General features: G+C 42.4%; 1 protein-coding gene across 1 annotated transcript in view; it reads right to left on the bottom strand.

The window, feature by feature from the left end:
* Positions 1 to 606: 606 nt before the first annotated feature.
* Positions 607 to 22144, bottom strand: part of LOC109888741 (RPE-retinal G protein-coupled receptor) — a 31527-nt gene continuing 9989 nt past the window's right edge. The window contains exons 4-7 of the mRNA XM_020479911.2: positions 10916 to 11069; positions 9089 to 9206; positions 2105 to 2218; positions 607 to 1611 (exon numbers count right to left, since the gene is read on the bottom strand). Of these exons, the coding sequence (XP_020335500.1) occupies positions 1468 to 1611; positions 2105 to 2218; positions 9089 to 9206; positions 10916 to 11069 (530 nt within the window). The 3' untranslated portion in view covers positions 607 to 1467. The remainder of the gene's footprint in view (positions 1612 to 2104; positions 2219 to 9088; positions 9207 to 10915; positions 11070 to 22144) is intronic.

Here is a 22144-nt window from a genome sequence, read left to right as displayed (position 1 = left end):
AATAAAAGCCTGAATCTGGTTGATATCCCTTTAAATGGGCAATAGGGATACATAACAACAGAGAGGTTTCAAAAACAGGGGCACTTCCTGATTGGATTTTCCTCAGGTTTTAGCCTTCAATATTAGTTCTGTTTAACTCACAGACAAACTTTTGACCGTTTTGGAAACTTTAGAGTGTTTTCTATACTAATCTGTCAATTATATGCATATTCTAGCATCTGGTCCTGAGAAATAGGCTGTTTAATTTGGGAACGTTATTTTTCCGAATATAAAATAATGCCCCCTAGCTTCAAGACCTAAAGTGTTACCAAATTATCTATTTTAGTCAATGGAGATGAAATATGTTGTAGGCTATTTTAGCTGGACAGGAAGTAATAATTTATATAATAATATAAAATAAATATCTCATTTAAAATAATATATGTTTTGCCCAAGTCTGACAACAGGCTTGAAATGTAATAACTGTAACAAAAGCTTAACATTTTCACAACATTGAACACTATTGGAGCCGTGTGCATGATGTATCTACTGCAAACAGCCCATCCTAAACTAGAGTGTGTATCATGACACAAGGCGAGACCCAGATGCATACACAGGAGGCAGATGGTCGGAGTCCTACAATATTTAATAATCCAATAGGGTAAGGCAAGAGAATGGTCGTGGACAGGCAAAAGGGTCAAAAACATTTCAGAGTTCAAAAAGTACCGAAGGGCTGGCAGAATCAAGATCAGGGCAGGCAGGATGATCAGGCAGGCGGGAAAGTAGTCCAGTCAGGCAGGGGTCAAAACCATCAAAAAGAGAATAGCAAAAGGAGAATGGGAAAAATACACTGTTTGACTTGACAAACATACAAGACGAACTGGCACAGAGAGACAGGAAACAAAGGGATGAATACACTGGGGAAAATAAGCGACACCTGGAGGGGGTGGAGACAATCACAAGGACAGGTGAAACAGATCAGGGCATGACAATGTGAACATAAAATACATCCCAATGTCACAACAAACACCACAATATCACTCCACGTTAACCCCTGACTAAAATGTCACTTGCTTCTACACCTGCATTGCTTGCTGTTTGGGGTTTGAGGCTGGGTTTCTGTACAGCACTTTGAGATATCAGTTGATGTACGAAGGGCTATATAAATACATTTGATTTGATTTGATTTGCACACAAACACACACACAAATGCAATAAGGTGAAGTCCAGGTCCATTGACATGAATGAATCCACGACAACGTTCGTACCTGTTAGAAAACCACAAGGACAGTTTGTTTGGGGCGGTAGGTAGCCTAGTGGTTAGAGCGTTGGGCCAGCAACCGAAACAGTGCTAGATCAACTCCTCTGCCTGAACAAGGCAGTTAACCCACTGTTCCTAGGCCATCGTTGTAAATATGAATTTGTTCTTAACTGACTTGCCTAGTTAAATTAAAAAACATGTTTATGTGATTGTCGCATATGCTTAGTTTATTTGGTCTTGATGTCAATTTGAGGCTCTTCAATCTTTTCCCCAGTAAGGAACTGCCAGATGCCTCCTCTGTAGTTCTCATTGCCCAGGGCATATAGGAAAACGTTGAAAGTGGGAGAGGTCTTTGCCAGAATAGGAGCCAGCTACAAACACAAAGCCAAACAGAGCAATGTCAATGTCTCAGTACTAGCAAGTTCAAAAAGGTGGTACACATTTGTGTCAAAGTACTGTACAGCAAGTTTGATAAAATACAGATATATATAGAGGGCTTGATTGACTCAGTTGGTTGGAGTATGATATTTGGCACACCAGAGTTGTGAGCTTGATAGCTGCATGGGCCATTGCACTACACAAGTAGTGTAATGGCCCCTTTGGGGACCAAATGACCATTAGTTAGATCATCAAGCAGTGCAATTAATGGCTACTATATTACACAGAAACCAAAAGTATCGTATTTGCTTTAGGGTGTTTGTGTATTTGGTAAATGGACTTTGTCATAGACAAAGTAATAAGACAAAGTAATATGACCTTGAGAAATCTATATGCGGTCTACTGTTAGATTAGATGTGTGTGTGTGTGTGTGTGTGTGTGTGTGTGTGTGTGGTGTGTGTACGCACACATGTGTATTGTCCTCACCATCCTTATCTTGGGAGAGACCAGGTTGGCATTCTCAACAGCAGCGTAAAAGGCCAGAACTCCATAGGGTCCCCAGCAGAACAAAAATGTCTTCAGGGGAGTGGCAGTGTTGAACTGTAGAGAGAGGGGCAGTGTTATTACTTATTTCCATCACCATTGATTTAATATGTTCCTCTATGTTTGCTTTGGTAATGTATGTGGTTACACTGTCCATTCAAATAATGCCATTTCAATTAATTAGAGAGAGAGAGGAGAGAGAGAACAGCGTAAGGGGGAGTAGAAGGAGAGGTAAGGGTTGAAAGAAAAGAGGAGAGGGAGGGAGAGAGAGAGAAAGGATTGTTACTGTTCGACAATGAATATTGGAAGAAAGAGCGAAAAACGTCTCGGGTCATGGGGCTTACATGCATGTGACGGTCTGGTCACAAGCCTTGGATAACGGCTGGGATAAAAACACAATATCTGGCTTACCATCATTTCATAATCAACTCAACTCAGAGTTTTGCTTGTAAACAAAGACATAATGCACCAAAACAGGTACAGTAAAATGTTGTTCACTGACCATTCAGAGTAATTCCATGTTTCATACTCATACTACACTATACTTAGGGTATGTGTTCTTTTTGAGTACAAATGACGCAAAGACTGCAATGCCACTTACCATGTATACAACCTTTGTATCCATACAGGAATGTTAATGACGTGGTTGTTTACAGTGTTGTAGACCTTCCTAGCAGAAACCCAACACTGGGGCATCTGAGAGGAGAGGGGGCTTTGCTTTCTGTGTTGTGTGTTTCCAAAGTAATAATGACGTGATTCGTGCATTTGAGTTATTGGACACTCTTTGAAAGTGCGGCCTTGTGTGTGTGTGTATGTATGAGAGAGAGCAAGAGAGCGAGAGACAGAGAGAGACAAAGAGAGAACATATATGTTTTCCCCTTTCTGTAATCAGTATTACTGTTATTTATTTTTTACTGTTATTGTTGTCATTATCTAACTTTGCTTTAGCAACAGTGGCATTTATCATTCATGCTAATAAAGCATATCTGAGAGAGCGAGAGCATGAGAGAGAGAGCATGTCTGTGTGTGTGATGCTATTTGAAGGTTACATAACAGTAACAGTGCTGCCTTAGTGAGAAGAGCTCATTGTTTCCTGCAGCATAGACGCCCTTGTGCTCCGGCTATCACAGTGTAAGTCCTAGCTACACCACCGTGAGTAATTGGCTTATGCAACATATAAAGGGAGAGGCAACCTGATTCAGTCCCTCCAGTCTCGTGGGACCTAGGGATGTTATGGTCACCGGGCAGTCATGATTCATGACCGCAGTCAAATTCAACGTGACCGCTTAGTCAAGCTCTGATGTCGCTGATGGTCATTAGTAGCCTACCATACTTGATGACTTCCTGGTACTCAGCACTCTATTGTCCCTCGAATCACTCTGACATCAATGCAAATGCATTCGAAAATCTAATTAAACACTCACGAGAGCCCATGAGCTCAAGTTGCGCAACATTTCTATAGGCTATGACATTGTGGCCTTTATTAAAAAGGAGGAGGATCCCATCAGGTTTCTATAATCTAGGCCTACTATGTTAATTCCTCAACTTTGTTAATATTAAGCAAATTGCTTCACTTTACAACAGGAGTATAGCCTACCTGGCTGGCATGAAAATGAATCATGGGAAAAGCGTCCTCCATTCGCTATTTAAGTACATAGATGACATGAATTTTTTCCCCTGACCCTGTTCAGGGACAGGTACATGATTATGGTCCATTCTAAATCAAAACGAATTTCACACATATAGTATTATTTAGTATATGTAAAGACAAACTTGAATTAAGAAAAGTCTGATGGGTGACAACATTAGCCTTTCACTTGTGAATTATGTATTATCACTGAATGATGCCCATCGTGTACACTGTCAAGTGTCTTCACTGACATTTTCAACCTCTCCCTGACCGAGTCTATAATACCTGCATGTTTCAAGCAGACCACCATATCCCTGTGCCCAAGGAAGCGAAGGTAACCTGCCTAAATGATTTCCGCCCCATGCCACTCACGTCGGTAGCCATGAAGTGCTTTGAAAGGCTGGTCATGGCTCACATCAACAGCATCCTCCAGGACACCCTAGACCCACTCCAATTCTCATAACGCCCCAACAGATCCACAGATGACGCAATCTCAAGCACACTCCACACTGCCCTCGCTCACATGGACAATAGCAGAGAATGTTGTTCATTGACTACAGCTCAGCATTCAACACCATAGTACCCTCAAAGCTCATCACTAAGCTAAGGAACCTGGGACTAAACACCTCCCTCTGCAACTGGATCCTGGACTTCCTGACAGGCCGCCCCCAGGTAGTGAGTGTAGGTAGCAACACATCAGCCACGCTGATCCTCAACACTGGAGCTCCCCAGGGGTGCGTGCTCAGTCCTCTCCTGTACTCCCTGTTCACCCACGACTGCATGGCCAGGCACGACACCAACACCATCATTAAGTTTGCTGATAACACAACAGTGGTAGGCCTGATCACCAACAACGACGAGACAGCCTATAGGGAGGAGGTCAGAGACCTGGCCGGGTGGTGCCAGAATAACAACCTATCCCTCAACGTAACCAAGACTAAGGAGATGATTGTGGACTACAGGAAAAGGAGCACCGAGCACGTCCCCATTCTCATCAACGGGGCTGTAGTGGAGCAGGTTCCTTGATGTCCACATCAACAACAAACTAGAATGGTCCAAACACACCAAGACAGTCGTGAAGAGAGCCTATTCCCCCTCAGGAAACTACAAAGATTTCGCATGGATCCTGAGATCCTCAAAAGGTTCTACAGCTGCAACATTGAGAGCATCCTGACCGGTTGCATCACTGCCTGGTACGACACTTCAGAAATGACTCAGCAGTTCAGGGAATAACGATGATGAGAGTATTTCCATTCTACAGCAGGATAGTTAACAGTTTTGAGACATGTCAGAAATACAGCAAACCTAAGCCAAGACCAGCTGTTGGTTTGCAACTGGCTTCCAAGTACAATGAAACAGTGGCTGTAGATCTACATGAGCTAGGACCAAGTGTGTGGTACCTTCACATAATCGACAACTTCCCACACGTCAGTGCTGGAAGCATTGTGAATACAAAGAAACTAAGTGAAATCGTCAAGCAATTCATTCATTCCTGGATAAGTGTGCATGGCCTGCCCCAGAAATTGTACAGTGACAATGGAGGAGAATTCAATAATAATGAAATAAGAAAAACGGCAGAGAAATTAAACACGGAAGTAAAGACAACTGCTGCATACAGTCCATGGAGCAATGGACTTCTGGAGAGACATAATCAATCACTCCCAGAGATTATGCTGAAAGTGAAGCAAGACAATGGATGTGACTGGAAAACAGCCCTAGATTGGGCTTTGATGGCAAAAAACTCAATGCACAATGTTCATGGCTACAGCCCATACCAACTAGTGTTCGGGCAGAACCTTAATCTTCCCTCTGTACTGGTTGACAAGCCACCAGCACTAGAAGAGACCAGTGTGAGTGCATGGGTGCGACAGCACCTTTCAGCACTACATGCAGCGAGAAAAGCGTTCATTGAAGCAGTGTTCAGAGAGAATTTGCAAGGCTCTGCGTAAACAGCTTCGACCCACCGATGAGAAGTACGAGACTGGAAACAAAGCGTACTACAAATGAGTTGACTGTCAAGAGTGGAAAGGACCGGGAGTGTTCATTTGCCAAGATGGTGTGGTGATATTTGTGAATCACGGAGGCACCATTGTCAGGGTGCAATCACTTAAGATTGCGGAAAGTAAATGATCAACAAGATAGCTGTTGCTGAGAATCAGCCTCCTAATGAAAATGACAAAAAGGACACATTAAGCCTACCCCCTACTTTTTCGAACATTCTGTTAAAAATCGCGCAACATTTCAGCATCCTGCTACTCATGCCAGGAATATAGTATATGCATATGATTAGTATGTGTGGATAGAAAACACTCTCACGTTTCTAAAACTGGTTAAATCACGGCTGTGACTATAACAGAGCGTGTGTTTCATCGAAAAGTGCAAGAAAAACTGATCACTGAAAACTGGAAAAAATATCAATGCGCCACTTGCATGTATTGTCTATGGGAGACCAAATTAAATGGGGCTGAGATTGCAAGTCCTACAGCTTCCACACGATGTCGCCAGTCTTGTCAATTGCCTGGACGTTGTTTCTTGGTCAAACGAAGAAGAGAGACCCCTTTCCATCCGGTCTCCGACATGAGAGAAGAGAGATTTCCGAACATGATTTGAAGACGTGGAGCTATTGAATACACATCGCCCCGTGATCAATTTGATAGATTATTAACGTTTACTAATACCTAAAGTTGGATTACAAAAGTATTTAGAAGTGTTTTGTGAAAGTTTATCGTTGACTTTTTTGATTTAAAAAAATGACGTAGCATTTTCAAACTGTGTTTTTTTATGGATCACATGTTTTCATAGATCGATATTTAGGGTATATATGGACCGATTTAATAAAAAAAAAGACCCAATAGTGATGTTTATGGGACATATAGGAGTGCCAACAAAGAAGCTCGTCAAAGGTAATGAATGTTTTATATTTTATTTCTGCTATTTGTGTAGCACCGGCTACGCTAATTATTTTGTTTACGTCGCCTTCAGGTATTTCGGGGTGTTGCATGCTATCAGATAATAGCTTCTCATGCTTTCGCCGAAAAGCATTTTAAAAATCTGACTTGTTGGCTAGATTCACAACGAGTGTAGCTTTAATTCAGTACCCTGCATGTGTGTTTTAATGAACGTTTGAGTTTTAACGAGTGCTATTAGCATTTGGTGTAGCGCATTTGCATTTCCAGATGGCTGGGTGGGACGCAGACATCTCAGGGGACGCTAAGAGGACACAAACCTACCAGATGTCGCATCAAATGATATGGACACTGAAACTGACACAGGAAATGGAGAAAACACCTTCAACCATGCCACAGGTAATACTGTTGAGCGTTCAAATGAGGAAAATATTCAACAACAGTCACATGTGTTAAGACAACATGGTTGTTCCAATCTGAAAACTGGACAAACTGTTAAATAAGTGGTATTCTACATGCAGCAATTGTCAATGGGCGAGCAGGAAAAGCCAAAGGAAAACACCAGAACTGGTACAGCTTGCAGTACTCTGAACCAGCTACACTTTCTGGTACAACAGGGTCAGCTGTCTTCTCACTTGCTGATATTCTCAGAATTGAACCAAAGGAAAATCAAGAAAAACAGAATGACATTCAAAATGATGATGTACTTGAAACAAAGGACGTGTCATTTGACTCAGCTAAGCTAGATGAGTTCAGTAATTGGAGGAAAAATTTAGTGTTTGAGGAAGTCAAAGACATTGCCCAAAAATGTGTCTCAACAAGGTGGGTGTGTACGCCTAGTGCCTAGAGGTTTTGAGATGCTGGCTGCTAAAGGACTCGCAAAAGACTCACCGACATGTGCCTCAGTCACTCAGATTGCTGATGACAGTGATCTGCCAGAAAAAAATTGAAACTTCATTCTATAGACATCATATCTGTATTTTTGCAGGGAATAGAGCTGTAAAGGGACATTCACATCCGACCTCCACCTGAAGCTAAGAGCGAAGGAACACTGTGGAAACTAAAAAAAAGTGTGTGTATGGCCTGGCAGATGCATCACACTACTGGTACAACAAAGTCAAGGCAACAATGTTGAGTACAGGTGGAAACATTTTAAAAGTGGATCCTGCAGTCTTCTATTGGCTTGATCAAGACTGCAATGTGACTGGAGTACTTGCCTGTCATGTTGATGACTTCATCTGGGATGGCTCACAGACCTTTGCTACAACTGTGATTCCACACCTCAAAGCTGTTTTCCAGGTCGGCCGTGAGGAGCATGATCTTTTTTTTTTTACGTTGGCATAGAGTTTATTACATTTGATGGAACAATACTGATGCAACAGGAGAGCGAAATCAAGAATCTTCAACCTATCCACATGGATTCTTCAAGAGCCGTACAAAGGAATTCCCCTCTCCGTGGAATTGAAGCTGATCAATTGAGGTCAAATATAGGTTAAATTCTATGGGTTGCTAGACAGAGCAGACCTGATGTAATGTTCTATGGCTGCAACTCGGCATCCAACACAAAACACGCAACTGTACAAGCCATTCATGTGGCAAACAAAGTTGTTCGCAAACTGAAATCACAACAAGTGACTAAAGTTTCAGCATGTTGGAAAAGATGACTCTGAAACAAATTGTCTTCAGTGATGCTTCCTTAGGGAACCTTTCAAGTGGAAGCACACAAGGTGGACATCTAATCGTATTAATGGGTGAAGGAGGAAGATTCTCACCTATCTGTTGGCAGTCAAAAAGGATCAGAAGGGTTGTCCGAAGCACACTTGTGGAGAAACACTTTATCTTGTGGATGGAAATGGTGAGACAAAACGGCACATTCTACCTGTAGTTTGTGTCACTGACAACTACTCCTTAGTTGATGCTGTGAAGTCAACAGTCTGTCACAGAAAATACTTAATCTTGAGATTAGCAGCATCAAATAACTTATTCAAGTACAGAGAATCCATAAGATTTGGTGGTCGACCACAAAGGAACAGTTTGCTGACTGTCAGACTAACAAGGGAGCATCTGGTCTTGTGCTCCTACAGGCTCTCAGTAATGGAAAGTGGCAGAATGAGGAATACAAATAAAAACTTTGTCACACAACGCATTTGTAATGGGGGACTTGAATAATACTTGGACATTTAATTATGTTGTTGATGTTTTACTTGCCTTTAAAGAAAAGTGGGAGGATGTTAAGTTTTAAGTATCCCTATTTTTCTGTTATTAGTGGGCCTGAGCAGCAGTCTCGTTGTTGATGAGTGCAATGGCAACCATGTCGTGTGCTAATACGGTTTAGTAAACGTTGCACACTGGAACCTTGTCGTTGTGTTTTTTCGAGTTAACACTTCTTACCCTGGGGTTTCCGGTCTTCTTGAATTTCTGGCCGATGGACTTGTAGGAGGTGATGACAACAAAGGTCTGGACGGCCATGTTGAAAATGGCCATGGGGATGAGGTAGGACACATAGTTCCTGTTTAGGAGAAGAAAGAACAGAGGATGTTATGAAAGAAGTGCATTTGGGGAGCCAATATGGATGTTTTACACTACAGAAAGAGACAATACTTGGCAGAGTTGCAAAGAAAAAGCCATATCTCAGACTGGCCAATAAAAAATTAAAAGATTAAGATGGGCAAAATAACACAGACACTGGACAGAGGAACTCTGCCTAGAAGGCCAGCATCCCGTGGTTGCCTCTTCACTGTTGACGTTGAGACTGGTGTTTTGTGGGTACTATTTAATGAAGCTGCCAGTTGGGGACTTGTGAGGTGTCTGTTTCTCAAACAAAACACTCTAATGTATTTGTCCTCTTTCTCAGTTGTGCACCGGGGCCTCCCACTCCTCTTTCTATTCTGGTTAAAGACAGTTTGCACTGTTCTGTGAAGGGAGTAGTACACAGCGTTGTACGAGATCTTCAGTTTCTTGGCAAGTTCTCGCATGTAATAGCCTTCATTTCCCAGAACAAGAATAGTCTGACAAGTTTCAGAAGAAAGGTATTTGATTCTGGCCATTTTGAGCCTGTAATCAAACCCACAAATGCTGATGCTCCAGATACTCAACTAGTCTAAAGAAGGACAGTTTTATTGCTTCTTTAAGCAGACCAACAGTTTTCATCTGTGCTAACATAATTGCTAAAGGGCTTTTGAATGATCAATTAGCCTTTGAAAATGATAAACTTGGATTAGCTAACACAACGTTCCATTGGAACACACGAGTGATGGTTGCTGATAATGGGCCTCTGTACGCCTATTTATTTATTTTATTTTTTATTTCACCTTTATTTAACCAGGTAGGTTAGTTGAGAACAAGTTCTCACTTGCAACTGCGACCTGGCCAAGATAAAGCAAAGCAGTTCGACACATACAACAACACAGTGTTACACATGGAATAAACAAACATACAATCAATAATACAGTAGAAAAATCTATATACAGCATCTACAAATGAGGTAGGATAAGAGAGGTAAGGCAATGAATAGGCCATGGTGGCAAAGTAATTACAATATAGCAATTAAACACTGGAATGGTAGGATGTGCAGAAGATGAATGTGCAAGTTGAGATATTGGGGTGCAAAGGAGCAAAATAAATAAATGAATACAGTAAGGGATGAGGTAGATTGGATGGGCTATTTACAGATGATCTATGCAGTGATCTGTGAGATGCTCTGACAGCTGGTGCTTAAAGCTAGTGAGGGAGGTAAGAGTCTCCAGCTTCAAAGATTTTTGCAGTTCGTTCCAGTCATTGGCAGCAGAGAACTGGAAGGAAGAATTGGCTTTGGGGGTGACCAGTGAGTTATACCTGCGGGAGCGTGTGCCTATGTAGATATTCCATAACAAAATCAGCCGTTTCCAGCTACAATAGTCATTTACAACATTAACGATGTCTACACTGTATTTCTGATCAATTTGATGTTATTTTAATGGACAGAAAATGTGTTTTTCTTTCAAAAACAAGGAAATTTTTAAGTGACCCCAAATTTTTGAACAGTAATGTATTTCTGATTTGTATGTGAGCATGACCTGTCTCCCCTTGTTGTAGGCCATGTTTTTGTGTATTTGTGTGTGTGTGTGTATACGCGCATATGTCTGTCTGCCCATCAATCTGTCGTTTTGCCATTTGTGAAGATGTGTGTGTGTTATCTGTCTCCCTTGCTGTGGTTCTGTATGTGGGTATGTTCGTTACCTGTCTCCTTTGCTGTAGTCCAGAGTACAGCAGGTTCTGAGGGGTTCGTAGTCATACTCTCCCCAGCCGATGAGGGGCATGGCGGACCAGAAGGCGGTGAACAGCCAGATGAAGATAGTCAGAGTGATGGCACTGCTCCACTGTAGCTTTGTCCCTGATGAGAAGCACAACCATAGAAATACAATGATTAGAATATATTCTATTTCAATAATGTATATTTTCCATTGGAATGGAGAGAGAGTAAAGGTGTGTACTGTGCTCTGAGAAATAAACTCTTATTATTGTATTTCTATGAGCACAACACACACCGTTACTCTCCACCATTCCAATGTAAATATGAAATATCCCCTCACCCCCATTGCTTTCTAGGACCAGACAGATATACAACACATTCATAAAATAAACAAATGTCATGTCACATTTTACATGTATGTAATCTGTAATACCAACATGCTTCAAGCAGACCATCATAGTCCCTGTCCCCAAGAACACAAAGACAACCTGCCTAAATGACTACAGACCCGTGGTACTCACGTCCGTAGCCATGAAGTGCTTTGAAAGGCTGGTAAAATGGCTCATATCAACATCATTATCCCAGAAACCCTAGACCCACTCCAATTTGCCTCCCGCCAAACAGATCCACAGATGATGCAATCTCTATTGCACTCCACACTGCCCTTTCCCACCTGGACAAAAGGAACACCTACAGTGAGGGAAAAAAGTATTTGATCCCCGGCTGATTTTGTACGTTTGCCCACTGACAAAGAAATGATCAGTCTATAATTTTAATGGTAGGTTTATTTGAACAGTGAGAGACAGAATAACAACAAAAAAATCCAGAAAAGCGCATGTCAAAAATGTTAAAAATTGACTTTCATTTTAATGAAAACAATCTTCAGTGTGTTTTTAAAAGGGATCCATTAAAACGTCAAAAGCTGGTATCCTGCAGCATTCACGATGCAGTATGACTTTTAAAAAGGTCAGAACGTCACATACAAAGCAGTATTTAAGTATTTGAACCCTCTGCAAAACATGACTTAGTACTTGGTGGCAAAACCCTTGTTGGCAATCACAGAGGTCAGACGTTTCTTGTAGTTGGCCACCAGGTTTGCACACATCTCATGAGGGATTTTGTCCCACTCCTCTTTGCAGATCTTCTCCAAGTCATTAAGGTTTCGAGGCTAACGTTTGGGATGTTGAACCTTCAGCTCCCTCCACAGATTTTCTATGGAATTAAGGTCTGGAGACTGGCTAGGCCCCCCTCCAGGACATTAAAAACCTCTTGCAGCTCCCCCCCTACTTTGTGCAATTTCCACCTGAAGACATACCCAAATCTAACAGCCTGTAGCTCAGGCACAGAACCAAGGATATGCATATTATTTGTACCATTTGAAAGAAAACACTCTGAAGTTTGTGTAAATGTGAATTGAATGTAGGAGAATAACACATAATAGATCTGGTTTAGATAAAACAATGACAAAAAACATACGTTTTCTTTTTGTATCAACATCTTTTAAATGAACAAGATAAAACATTCAGATAGGAAATTTTTCATTTCAGTGAAAAATATAAGACGGCAACAGCACTTGTGCAAAGTTTCAGAATGATAACTTCCAAAATGAGTGTGCTTACATGACATTTATCATGAAGTCACCCAGGTGTCCCACACAAGTAGCCCAAATGTACCCAAGTGGCCAAATTGGTGAAGGTATACATTTTGAAACAAATAACTATATACAAAATGCCAAAATTGTATTCTAACACACCCCCCAAAAAAAATATTTTGAGAAAAATTAATAAAATAAATAAATAAATGGAAAAAATAATAATAATTGATTAAAAAACATGAAAAAAATATATATACATTTACAAAATAACATGGGTAACTATTTACACACTTTCAATATTTGGATGACCCTCAGTCCTCTATCAAATCAAATATATTTATATAGCCCCAGCCTAAAACCCCAAACAGCAAGCAAGGCAGGTGTAGAAGCACGGTGGCTAGGAAAAACTCCCTAGAGAGGCAAAAACCTAGGAAGAAACCTAGAGGGGAACCAGGCTATGAGAGGTGGCCAGTCCTCTTCTGTCTGTGCCAGCAAGGAGTCATCATGCCAGGTAGTCCTGACACATGGTCCTAGGGCTCAGGTCCTCCTCCGAGAGAAAGAGAGAATTAGAGAGAGCATACTTAAATTCACACAGGACTAAGACTCCCATTCGGAGTCAGTGTCACTGTGAAAGAAAATGTTCAGTTAGAATAGTTTCACATATGAGCCCTGTATCAACAGGTATAATAAACAGATATATATAGAGAGTTGAAGGTTGAATATATTATTATATTATTAGTACCTGCTAGATCTACGGTCTCTTTTATATTATGACATTTCAGCTAGATCTACTGTCTCTATTATATTATGACAGACCAGCTAGATCTACTGTCTTATTATATTACTGTCTTTATTATATTACAACAGACCAGCTGTATCTACTGTCTCCATTTCACTTTGGCCATTGATGTGGTCCTGCCCTCTCCTCAGCAGCCTCAAATAGGCTATTTCATGTGGGTTGGGGTGGGGCGGCAGACACACGCATCTCACATTTCATGACATTAAATGTTTATATATTGCTTCTAAAATAAATTTTAAAAATCACAAATAATATTTTATATTATTAATTTCAAACAAGGACATTAGCATGATAAGAACTTACCAGTCCATAAAGATGTCCTCTCCCATTAAAAAAATATTCCTCCACAATCGCTAAATGAAGCGTCCTACAACAATCTCTGTCTCACCTTCCCAATCAATTTATTCTAAACTTGTTTGTATCTAGACTTAGATTTAGCTTTCCCTGACTTAGTCGCCATAATGATTGATATATAAACAGCTGAATCTGCGCATTCACCAAACAATGCAGTGCGTAATATGCGTAGCTCCTTCCGGTATGAAAATTCAATAGCTGGAGCTTACTACATGGGTTGGTCTTGCAACACATAAAAATTGCGTATTGCCATTTAGCTCAGCTCATTGGCTATCTACCCAGCTAGATTTCAAGACGATCAGTGAATTGGGTTGGGTTAAAAGACAGTCAATCAACGAAACAGCGGGCAAAACATTGGTGCACAATGATGTCATTACTTGTTGTCTTCAAATCAGTTTCTTTCAGTCAATACGTCCCACGAAATGGCCCATCAGGTTTGATTGTGTTACAAACAAACCAGTTGATTGCAGTGAAACCAAACATGACTGGAAAAGTCACGTTTTGTGTGAGTGATTTACCTGGAATGTGTCGTCGAAAATGGAATGAGACGGAACTCACTACACAAGTGGTTCACAAAATGTTTCGTGTTAGGCTATAAGAATGGATTTTATCAAACAAAAGATCATTCATTGTGTAACAATGAGCATTGGAATTGCAAACAGACAAAGATCGTCAAAGGTAAACAATTTATTTTAAGGCAGTTTGTGATTGTTACCCCTGTGCTGGTTAAAAAAAATGGGGCTCTATGCTCAGATAATCGCATTGCATTCTTTCGCAGTAAATCCTTTTTTAAATCTGACAACGCAGTTGGATTTGCAAGATTCTAGGCTTTCGATACATGTGAGACACTTGTATTTTCATGAATGTTTAATATGGTTACTGGCTGCCTCTGTGTTAATTTTGTTGGCTCTGTGTTTCTTTCAGGACCCGGTTACAAACTCGGGTCTCTGGTGTGAGAAAAAGTCACTTAGTAAACTGAGCCACTAATAGTCGGCAGAACCCAGAAGATGAGGCAGACACAGCAGTACTAGAGACAACGTCAAAAGTAATTCCAAGAGAAAAAAGTTATATCCTCCAAGACACAAGGAAAATTGACAGTGGTAAGAACAGCAGGGAAAAAACAAACCTCAAAAGAATAATCAAAAATAAACAAGAACAAAACCAGAGTACCTCAAGAAAATACAACTAGAGAAACAAATGTTCACAGCATGGCTGGGGCTGGGTGCTAACATACAAACACAGAGCAAAGAACTGAGGAACACTAAGGGTTTAAATACATTCAAGAGAAATGAGGCACAGGTGCAACTAATAACTAGAACAAGGGAAAAACAAAAGGGTCAAAAAAGCACAATGGTGACCAAAACCTGAACAATTCTGGCCAAATCCTGACAGGGACAGGAGTCGTTTAGCAGCGTCCTTTCCGCAAACCGGGTGGTTGAAAACCTTCCTCATCTCCTCTGTGAATCTTCTATAGGAGAAGAAAATGGGTGACTGTCTCTCCCACACAGCAGTGGCCCAGGAAAGCGCTGCTCCACAGAGGCAACCAATCAAAAAAATCATGGCCTGTTCATTAGCAGAAGCGTAGGGCTGTTGCTCAAATACTAGTGAACATTGTACCAAAAAGGCTCTGCAGGTTCTGAGATTACCATCGTAGCGTTCTGGAGTTGAACAAACAACTCCCGGGCGGAGAGGAGGGACTTGGGACAGGTTGTGAGCGTTGGGCGAAGGTTTGACTCTGTAGTACAGACAGGTTCTATGAAAACTCATTGATAGTCTCCAGAAGGGTTTATAAGAGCTTGGTCATGTTGACTGAGCAGGGCGCCTTGACCAATGAGCATTTGGTGGAGAGTATCCAAGTCTGCTGGGTTCATATCTTGGCCACATCGTACTGTTAAGCGGAGCAGCACAGGGGAACCCAAGCGTAGACTCAGACGAGGAAACAGAAATGAATGAACAAAGGTATTTATTGTAACACAGGGAGATATGGATTGCAGATCCGGGGAAGCTTGGATGAGTTGTAAGGAAACCAGATGTGGAGGCTGAAGTTGGAGTGTGCTGGGTTGGGACAGGTCTGGTGGTGAGTCCAGAACAGGGTAGCAGGGTGGTGAGATGTGGAACAGGAGACAGGAGCCAAAGTCAGAGCAGCAAAACTGCAGTGAGAGGATAAACAGCGTCAAGCAGGGAAACAGGTACAGCAAGGTAACTGGATCTTGAAAAATAATCATGGCTAGAAGCATAAACTGACTGAGCAGAGTATACGAACTGGCAGAGTGGAAGTGGCCGAACTGAATATTTGTAGAGGTCTTGATAATGGAACGAGTTGCAGCTGATAGGGATCTGCTCTGACTCAAGCCCACAATCACACACAAACAGAAAGGGAGGGAGAGAGAGAGTGTGTACTAGGGAAATGGCTGCAGGTCAAGCAGACACCGGATGACCAGTAGGGGTTTTGGCAGGAGTAGATGTGACACTTTCCTTCTTAATGCATTTGAGTCAATCAGTTGTGTAAAAGCCAAGTCCATATTATGGCAAGCTCAAATAAGCAAAGAGAAATGACAGTCCATCATTACTTTAATTTAGGGGTGCAGGCAATGTATTCCTATGGGGAGAGAAGTCAATGCAAACTCTTTGAAGTAAACACCTTATTTGACCTATTAAGGGTTAATGCCACACGGTCAAGGTTAGGCTTGCACAGATCGGGAGGACCTTAGGAACATTCCTGAGGTCGAATTGTGCTTCTCACCCTAACGGTTCTCTCACTGTCACCCAAAAGCAAATGACATTGAGGGCCAGGCTTCATTTTGGGCCTTCTTTTTTTCAAGGTCGCTGCACTCAGAGCGAGCTACGGTCAAGCGGGGCGTCTCATGGGGACAAATGGGGACAAAGATTGTACTTTTTGGAGAAATGTCCTCTGGTCTGATGAAACAAAAATAGTGTCTCGTTGAACTCGGCACAGTCTGGAGACTATGGTGATGCCATTTTTTGTGTCGATTTCAGAATGCCATTTTGGTGATGGTCCCTCTCCGTTTAAACATATTGCAAATGTACAAAAGTCAACTAGCAAGTCAGTGTCCATCAGTCAATTAGATGTCATTCTGACACCAAACTGATATCAATTGACACCAAACCCACTTTTCCCAACTCATTTAGAAGCCAACTATCACATATGTCAGAGCAGGCCCATAATTCACAGCGCCTTCAGTTTAATAACAAACAACAGTTTTGGAAAGCTGGTTAGGAGATCTACTGTGTGCAAGACACAAGTAATGTTTCCACAATTGTTTACAGGCATATTATTTCACTTTTAATTCGCTCTATCACAATTCCAGTGGGTCAGATGTTTACATACACTAATTTGACTGTGCCTACAACTTGGAAAATTCCAGAAAATTATGTAATTGCTTTGGAATCTTCTGATAGGCTAATCATTTGAGTCAATTGGAGGTGTACCTGTGGATGTATTTCAAGGCCCAACTTCAAACTCAGTGCTTCTTTGCTTGACATCATGAGAAAATCAAAAGAAATCAGCCAAGACCTCAGAAAAAAATTTGGTTCATCCTTGCGAGCAATTTCCAAACGCCTGAAGGTACCACGTTCATCTGTACAAACAATAGTATGCAAGTCATACCGCTCAGGAAGGAGACGCGTTCTGTCTCCTTCGAGATTAACGTATTTTTGGTGCAAAAAGTGCAAATCAATCCCAGAACAACAGCAAAGGACCTTGTGAAGATGCTGGAGGAAACAGGTACAAAAGTATCTATAACCACAGTAAAACAAGTCCTATATCAACATAACCTGAAAGGCCGCTCAGTAAGGACGAAGCCATTGCTCCAAAACCGCCATAAAAAAAGCCAGAATACGGATTGCAAATGCACATGGGGACAAAGATTGTACTTTTTGGAGAAATGTCCTCTGGTCTGATGAAACAAAAATAGAACTGTTTGGCCATAATGACCATCGTTATGTTTGGAGGGAAAAGGGGGAGGCTTGCAGGCCAAAGAACACCATCCCAACCGTGAAACACGTGGGTGGCAGCATCATGTTCTGGGGGTGCTTTGCTGCAGTAGGGACTGGTGCACTTCACAAAATAGATGGCATTATGAAGGAATATTATATGGCTATATTGAAGCAACATCTCAAGACATCAGTCAAGAAGTTAAAGCTTGGTCGCAAATGGGTCTTCCAAATGGACAATGACCCCAAGCATACTTCCAAAGTTGTGGCAAAATGGCTTAAGGACAACAAAGTCAAGGTATTGGAGTGGCCATCACAAAGCCCTGACCTCAATCCTATTGAAAATATGTGGGCAGAACTGAAAAAGCGTGTGCAAGCAAGGAGGCCTACAAACCTGACTCAGGAGGAATGGGCCAAAATTCACCCAATTTATTGTGGGAAGTTTGTGGAAGGCTACACAAAACGTTTGACCCAAGTTAAACAATTTAAAGGCAATGCTACCAAAATGCTAATTGAGTGTATGTAAACTTCTGACCTACTGGGAATGTGATAAAATAAATAAAAGCTGAAATAAATCATTCTCTCTACTATTATTCTGACATTACACATTCTTAAAATAAAGTGCTGATCCTAACTGACCTAAGAATTTTTACTAGGATTTAATGTCAGGAAAAACTCAGTTTAAATGTATTAGGCTAATGTAAACTTTTGACTATTTGACTAGAAGTTCAGGAGTCTTATGGCTTGGGGGTAGAAGCTGTTTAGAAATCCTCTTGGACGTGCGATTGCAGAGAGAACAGTTTATGACAAGGGTGGCTGGAGTCTTTGACAATTTTTAGGGCCTTCCTTTGACACCGCCTGTTATAGAGGTCCTGAATGGCAGGAAGCTTGGCCCCAGTGATGTACTGGGCGGTTCGCGTTACCCTCTGTAGTGCCTTGGACGCCGAGCAGTTGCCATAACAGTCAGTGATGTAAAACACTCAGGATGCTCTCGATGGTGCAGCTGTAGAACCTTTTGAGGATCTGAGGACCCATGCCAAATATTTTCAGTCTCCTGAGGGCGAATAGGTTTTGTCGTGCCCTCTTCATGACTGTCTTGGTGTTCTTGGACCATGTTAGTTTGTTGGTGATGTGGACACCAAGGAACTTAAAGCTCTCAATCTGCTCCACTGCAGCCCCGTCGATGAGAATGGGGGTGTGCTCGGGCCCCTTTTTCCTGTAATCCACAATCATCTACTTTGTCTTGATCACGTTGAGGGAGAGGTTGTTGTTCTGGCACCACACGACCAGGTCTCTGACCTCCTCCCTATAGGCTGTCTCGACGTTGTCGGTGAACAGGCCTACCACTGTTGTATCATCTGCAAACTTAATGATGGTGTTGGAGTCGTAACTGGTCGTGCAGTCATGAGTGAACAGGGAGTACAGGAGGACAGAGCACGCACCCCTGAGGGGCCCTGTGTTGAGGGTCAGTGTGGCAGATGTGTTGTTACCTACCCTCACCACCTGGGGTTGGCCCGTCAGGCAGTCCAGGATCCAGTTGCAGAGGGAGGTGTTAAATCCCAGGGTCCTTAGCTAATTGGTTATGCACTATGGTATTGAACGCTGAGCTGTAGTCAATGAAAAGCATTCTCACGTAAGTGTTCCTTTTGTCCAGGTGGGAAAGGGCAGTGTGGAGTGCAATGGAGATTGCATCATCTGTGGATCTGATGGGGTGGTATGTAAATTGGAGTGGGTCTAGGGTTTCTGAGATGATGGTGTTGATGTGAGCCATGACCAGCCTTTCAAGGCACTTCATGGCTACAGACGTGAGTGCTACGGATCGGTAGTTATTTAGCAAGGTTACCTTAGTATTCTTAGGGACAGGTACTATGTTGGTGTGTTTAAAACATGTTGGTATTACAGACTCGGAGAGGGAGAGGTTGAAAATGTCAGTGAAGACACTTCCCAGTTGGTCAGCGCATGCTCGCAGTACACGTCCCGGTAAGTCGTCTGGCCCTGCAGCCTTGTGAATGCTGACCTGTTTAAAGGTTGGCTCACATTGGCTGCGGACAGCGTGATCACACAGTCGTCCAGAACAGCTGGTGCTCTTATGCATGTTTCAGTGTTTTTGCCTCAAAGCGAGCATAGAAGTAGTTTCGCTCGGCTGGTAGACTCGTGTCACTGGGCAGCTCTCGGCTGTGCTTTCCCTTGTAGTCTGGTTTGCAAGCCCTGACACATCCGATGAGCATCAGAGCCAGTGTAGGTCGATTCGATCTTAGTCCTGTATTGATGCATTGCCTGGTGATAGTTCGTCAGAGGCCATAGCGGGATTTCTTATATGCATCCAGGTTAGAGTCCCACTCCTTGAAAGCGGCAGCCCTAGCTTTAAGCTCAGTGCAGATGCTGTCTGTAATCCACAGCTTTTGGTTGGGGTATGTACGTACGATCACTGTGGGGACGATGTTATCGATGAACTTATTGATGAAGCCAATGACTGATGTGGTGTACTCCTCAATGCCATCGGAGGTATTCCGGAACATATTCCAGTCTCTGCTAGCAAAACAGTCCTGTAGCTTAGTAACATCTGCTTTATCAGACCACTTTATTGATCTAGTGACTGGTGCTTCCTGCTTTAATTTTAGCTTGTAAGAGGGAATCAGGATATAATTATGGTCAGATTTGCCAAATGGAAAGCGAGGGAGAGCTTTGTATGCGTCTCTGTGTGTGGAGTATAGGTGGTCCAGAGTTATTTTTCTTCTGGTTGCACATTTAACATGCTTATAGAAATTTGGTATAAACAGATTTAAGTTTCCCTGCATTAAAGTCCCTGGCTACTAGGAGCGCCACCTCTGGGTGAGCGTTTTCTTGTTGGTTTATGGCGGAATACAGCTCATTCAATGATGTCTAGTGCCAGCCTCTGACTGTGGTGGTATGTAAACCGCTACAAAGAATACAGATGAAAACTCTCAGTAGGTAGTGTGGTCTACAGCTTATCATGAGAAACTCTACCTCAGGCGAGCAATAGCTCAAGACTTCCTTAGATATCGTGCCCCAGCTGTCATTTACAAAAAAACCTAGACAGCCACCCCTTGTCTTACCAGACGCCTCTGTTCTATCCTGCCGGTACATCGTATAACCAGACATGTTGATGTTGTCGTCATTCAGCCACGACTCCGCAAAGCATAAGATGTTACAGTTTTTAATGTCCCGTTGGTAGTTTAATCTTCTGCGTAACTTGTCGATTTTATTGTCCAAAGATTGCACGTTTGCTAGCAGAATGGAGGGAAGTGGGGGTTTATTCAATCGCCTGCGAACTCTAAGAAGGAAGCCGGACCTTCGGCCCCTCTTTCTCCCCCTCCTCTTCACGCAGATAAAACTGCTCCGTCGGGCTCGTCAGTGTTGTGAAAGGGAAAAAAAGGATTCTGCTAGTCCGTTGTGAGTAATCTCAGTCCTGTTATTTTCGGTCATAAGAGACGGTAACGGCAAGATTATATACAAAATAAGATACAACCTAGGCAAATAAGCGAACAAAAAACACAATCAGCTTGTAAAAACGTCTGCCATCTTCTCCGGCGCCATCTTATATGGGGCGGCAGGGTAGCCTTGTGGTTAGAGCATTGGACTAGTAGGCGGAATGTTGGAAGTTCAAACCCCCGAGCTGACAAGGTACAAATCTGTCGTTCTGCCCCTGAACAGGCAGATAACCCACTGTTCCTAGGCCGTCATAGAAAATAAGAATTTGTTCTTAACTGACTTGCCTAGTTAAATAAATATAAAAAATATCCTGCCTGGTTTGCCCTGTCCGGGGGTATTGTTGGACGGGGCCACAGTGTCCCCCGACCCACCCATGTCTCAGTATCTATGCTGCAATAGTCTATGTGCCAGGGAGCTAGGGTCAGACTGTAATATCTGGTGTAATTCTCCTGTCTTATCTGGTGTCCTGTGTAAATGTAAGTATGCTCCCTCAATTCTCCTTCCCTCTCTCCCGTCTGGGAGAACTTGAGCACCAGGATCATGTCTCAGGACTACCTGGCCTGATGACTCCTGGCGTTCCCCAATCCACCTGGTTGTGCTGCTGCTCCAGTTTCAACTGTTCTGACCTGTTCACCGGACGTGCTAACTTGTCCCGAACCTGATATCTCGACCTCTGAATGCTTGGCTATGAAAATCCAACTGATATTTACTCTTGAGGTACTGTTGCACATTCTACAACCACTGTGATTATTATTTGACCCTGCTATGAACGTTTGAACATCTTGAAGAACAATCTGGCCTTAAATGGCCATGTACTCATATTCTCCACTTGGTACAGCCAGAAGTGGACTGGCCACCCATCAGAGCCTGGTTCCTCTCTAGGCTTCTTACTAGGGAGTTTTTCCTAGTCACCATGCTTCTACATCTGCATTACTTGCTGTTTGGGGTTTTAGGCTGGGTTTCTGTATAGCACTTTGTGACATCTGCTGATGTAAAAAAGGGCTTTATAAATCAATTTGATTGATATAAGTGTAGGAGCTGATATAGCCTATGCCTACTCTA

The sequence above is a fragment of the Oncorhynchus kisutch genome, linkage group LG4 (assembly GCF_002021735.2).
Source record: "Oncorhynchus kisutch isolate 150728-3 linkage group LG4, Okis_V2, whole genome shotgun sequence".
Taxonomy (NCBI): Eukaryota; Metazoa; Chordata; class Actinopteri; order Salmoniformes; family Salmonidae; genus Oncorhynchus; species Oncorhynchus kisutch.
This window is presented reverse-complemented; position numbering and strand designations above follow the sequence as displayed.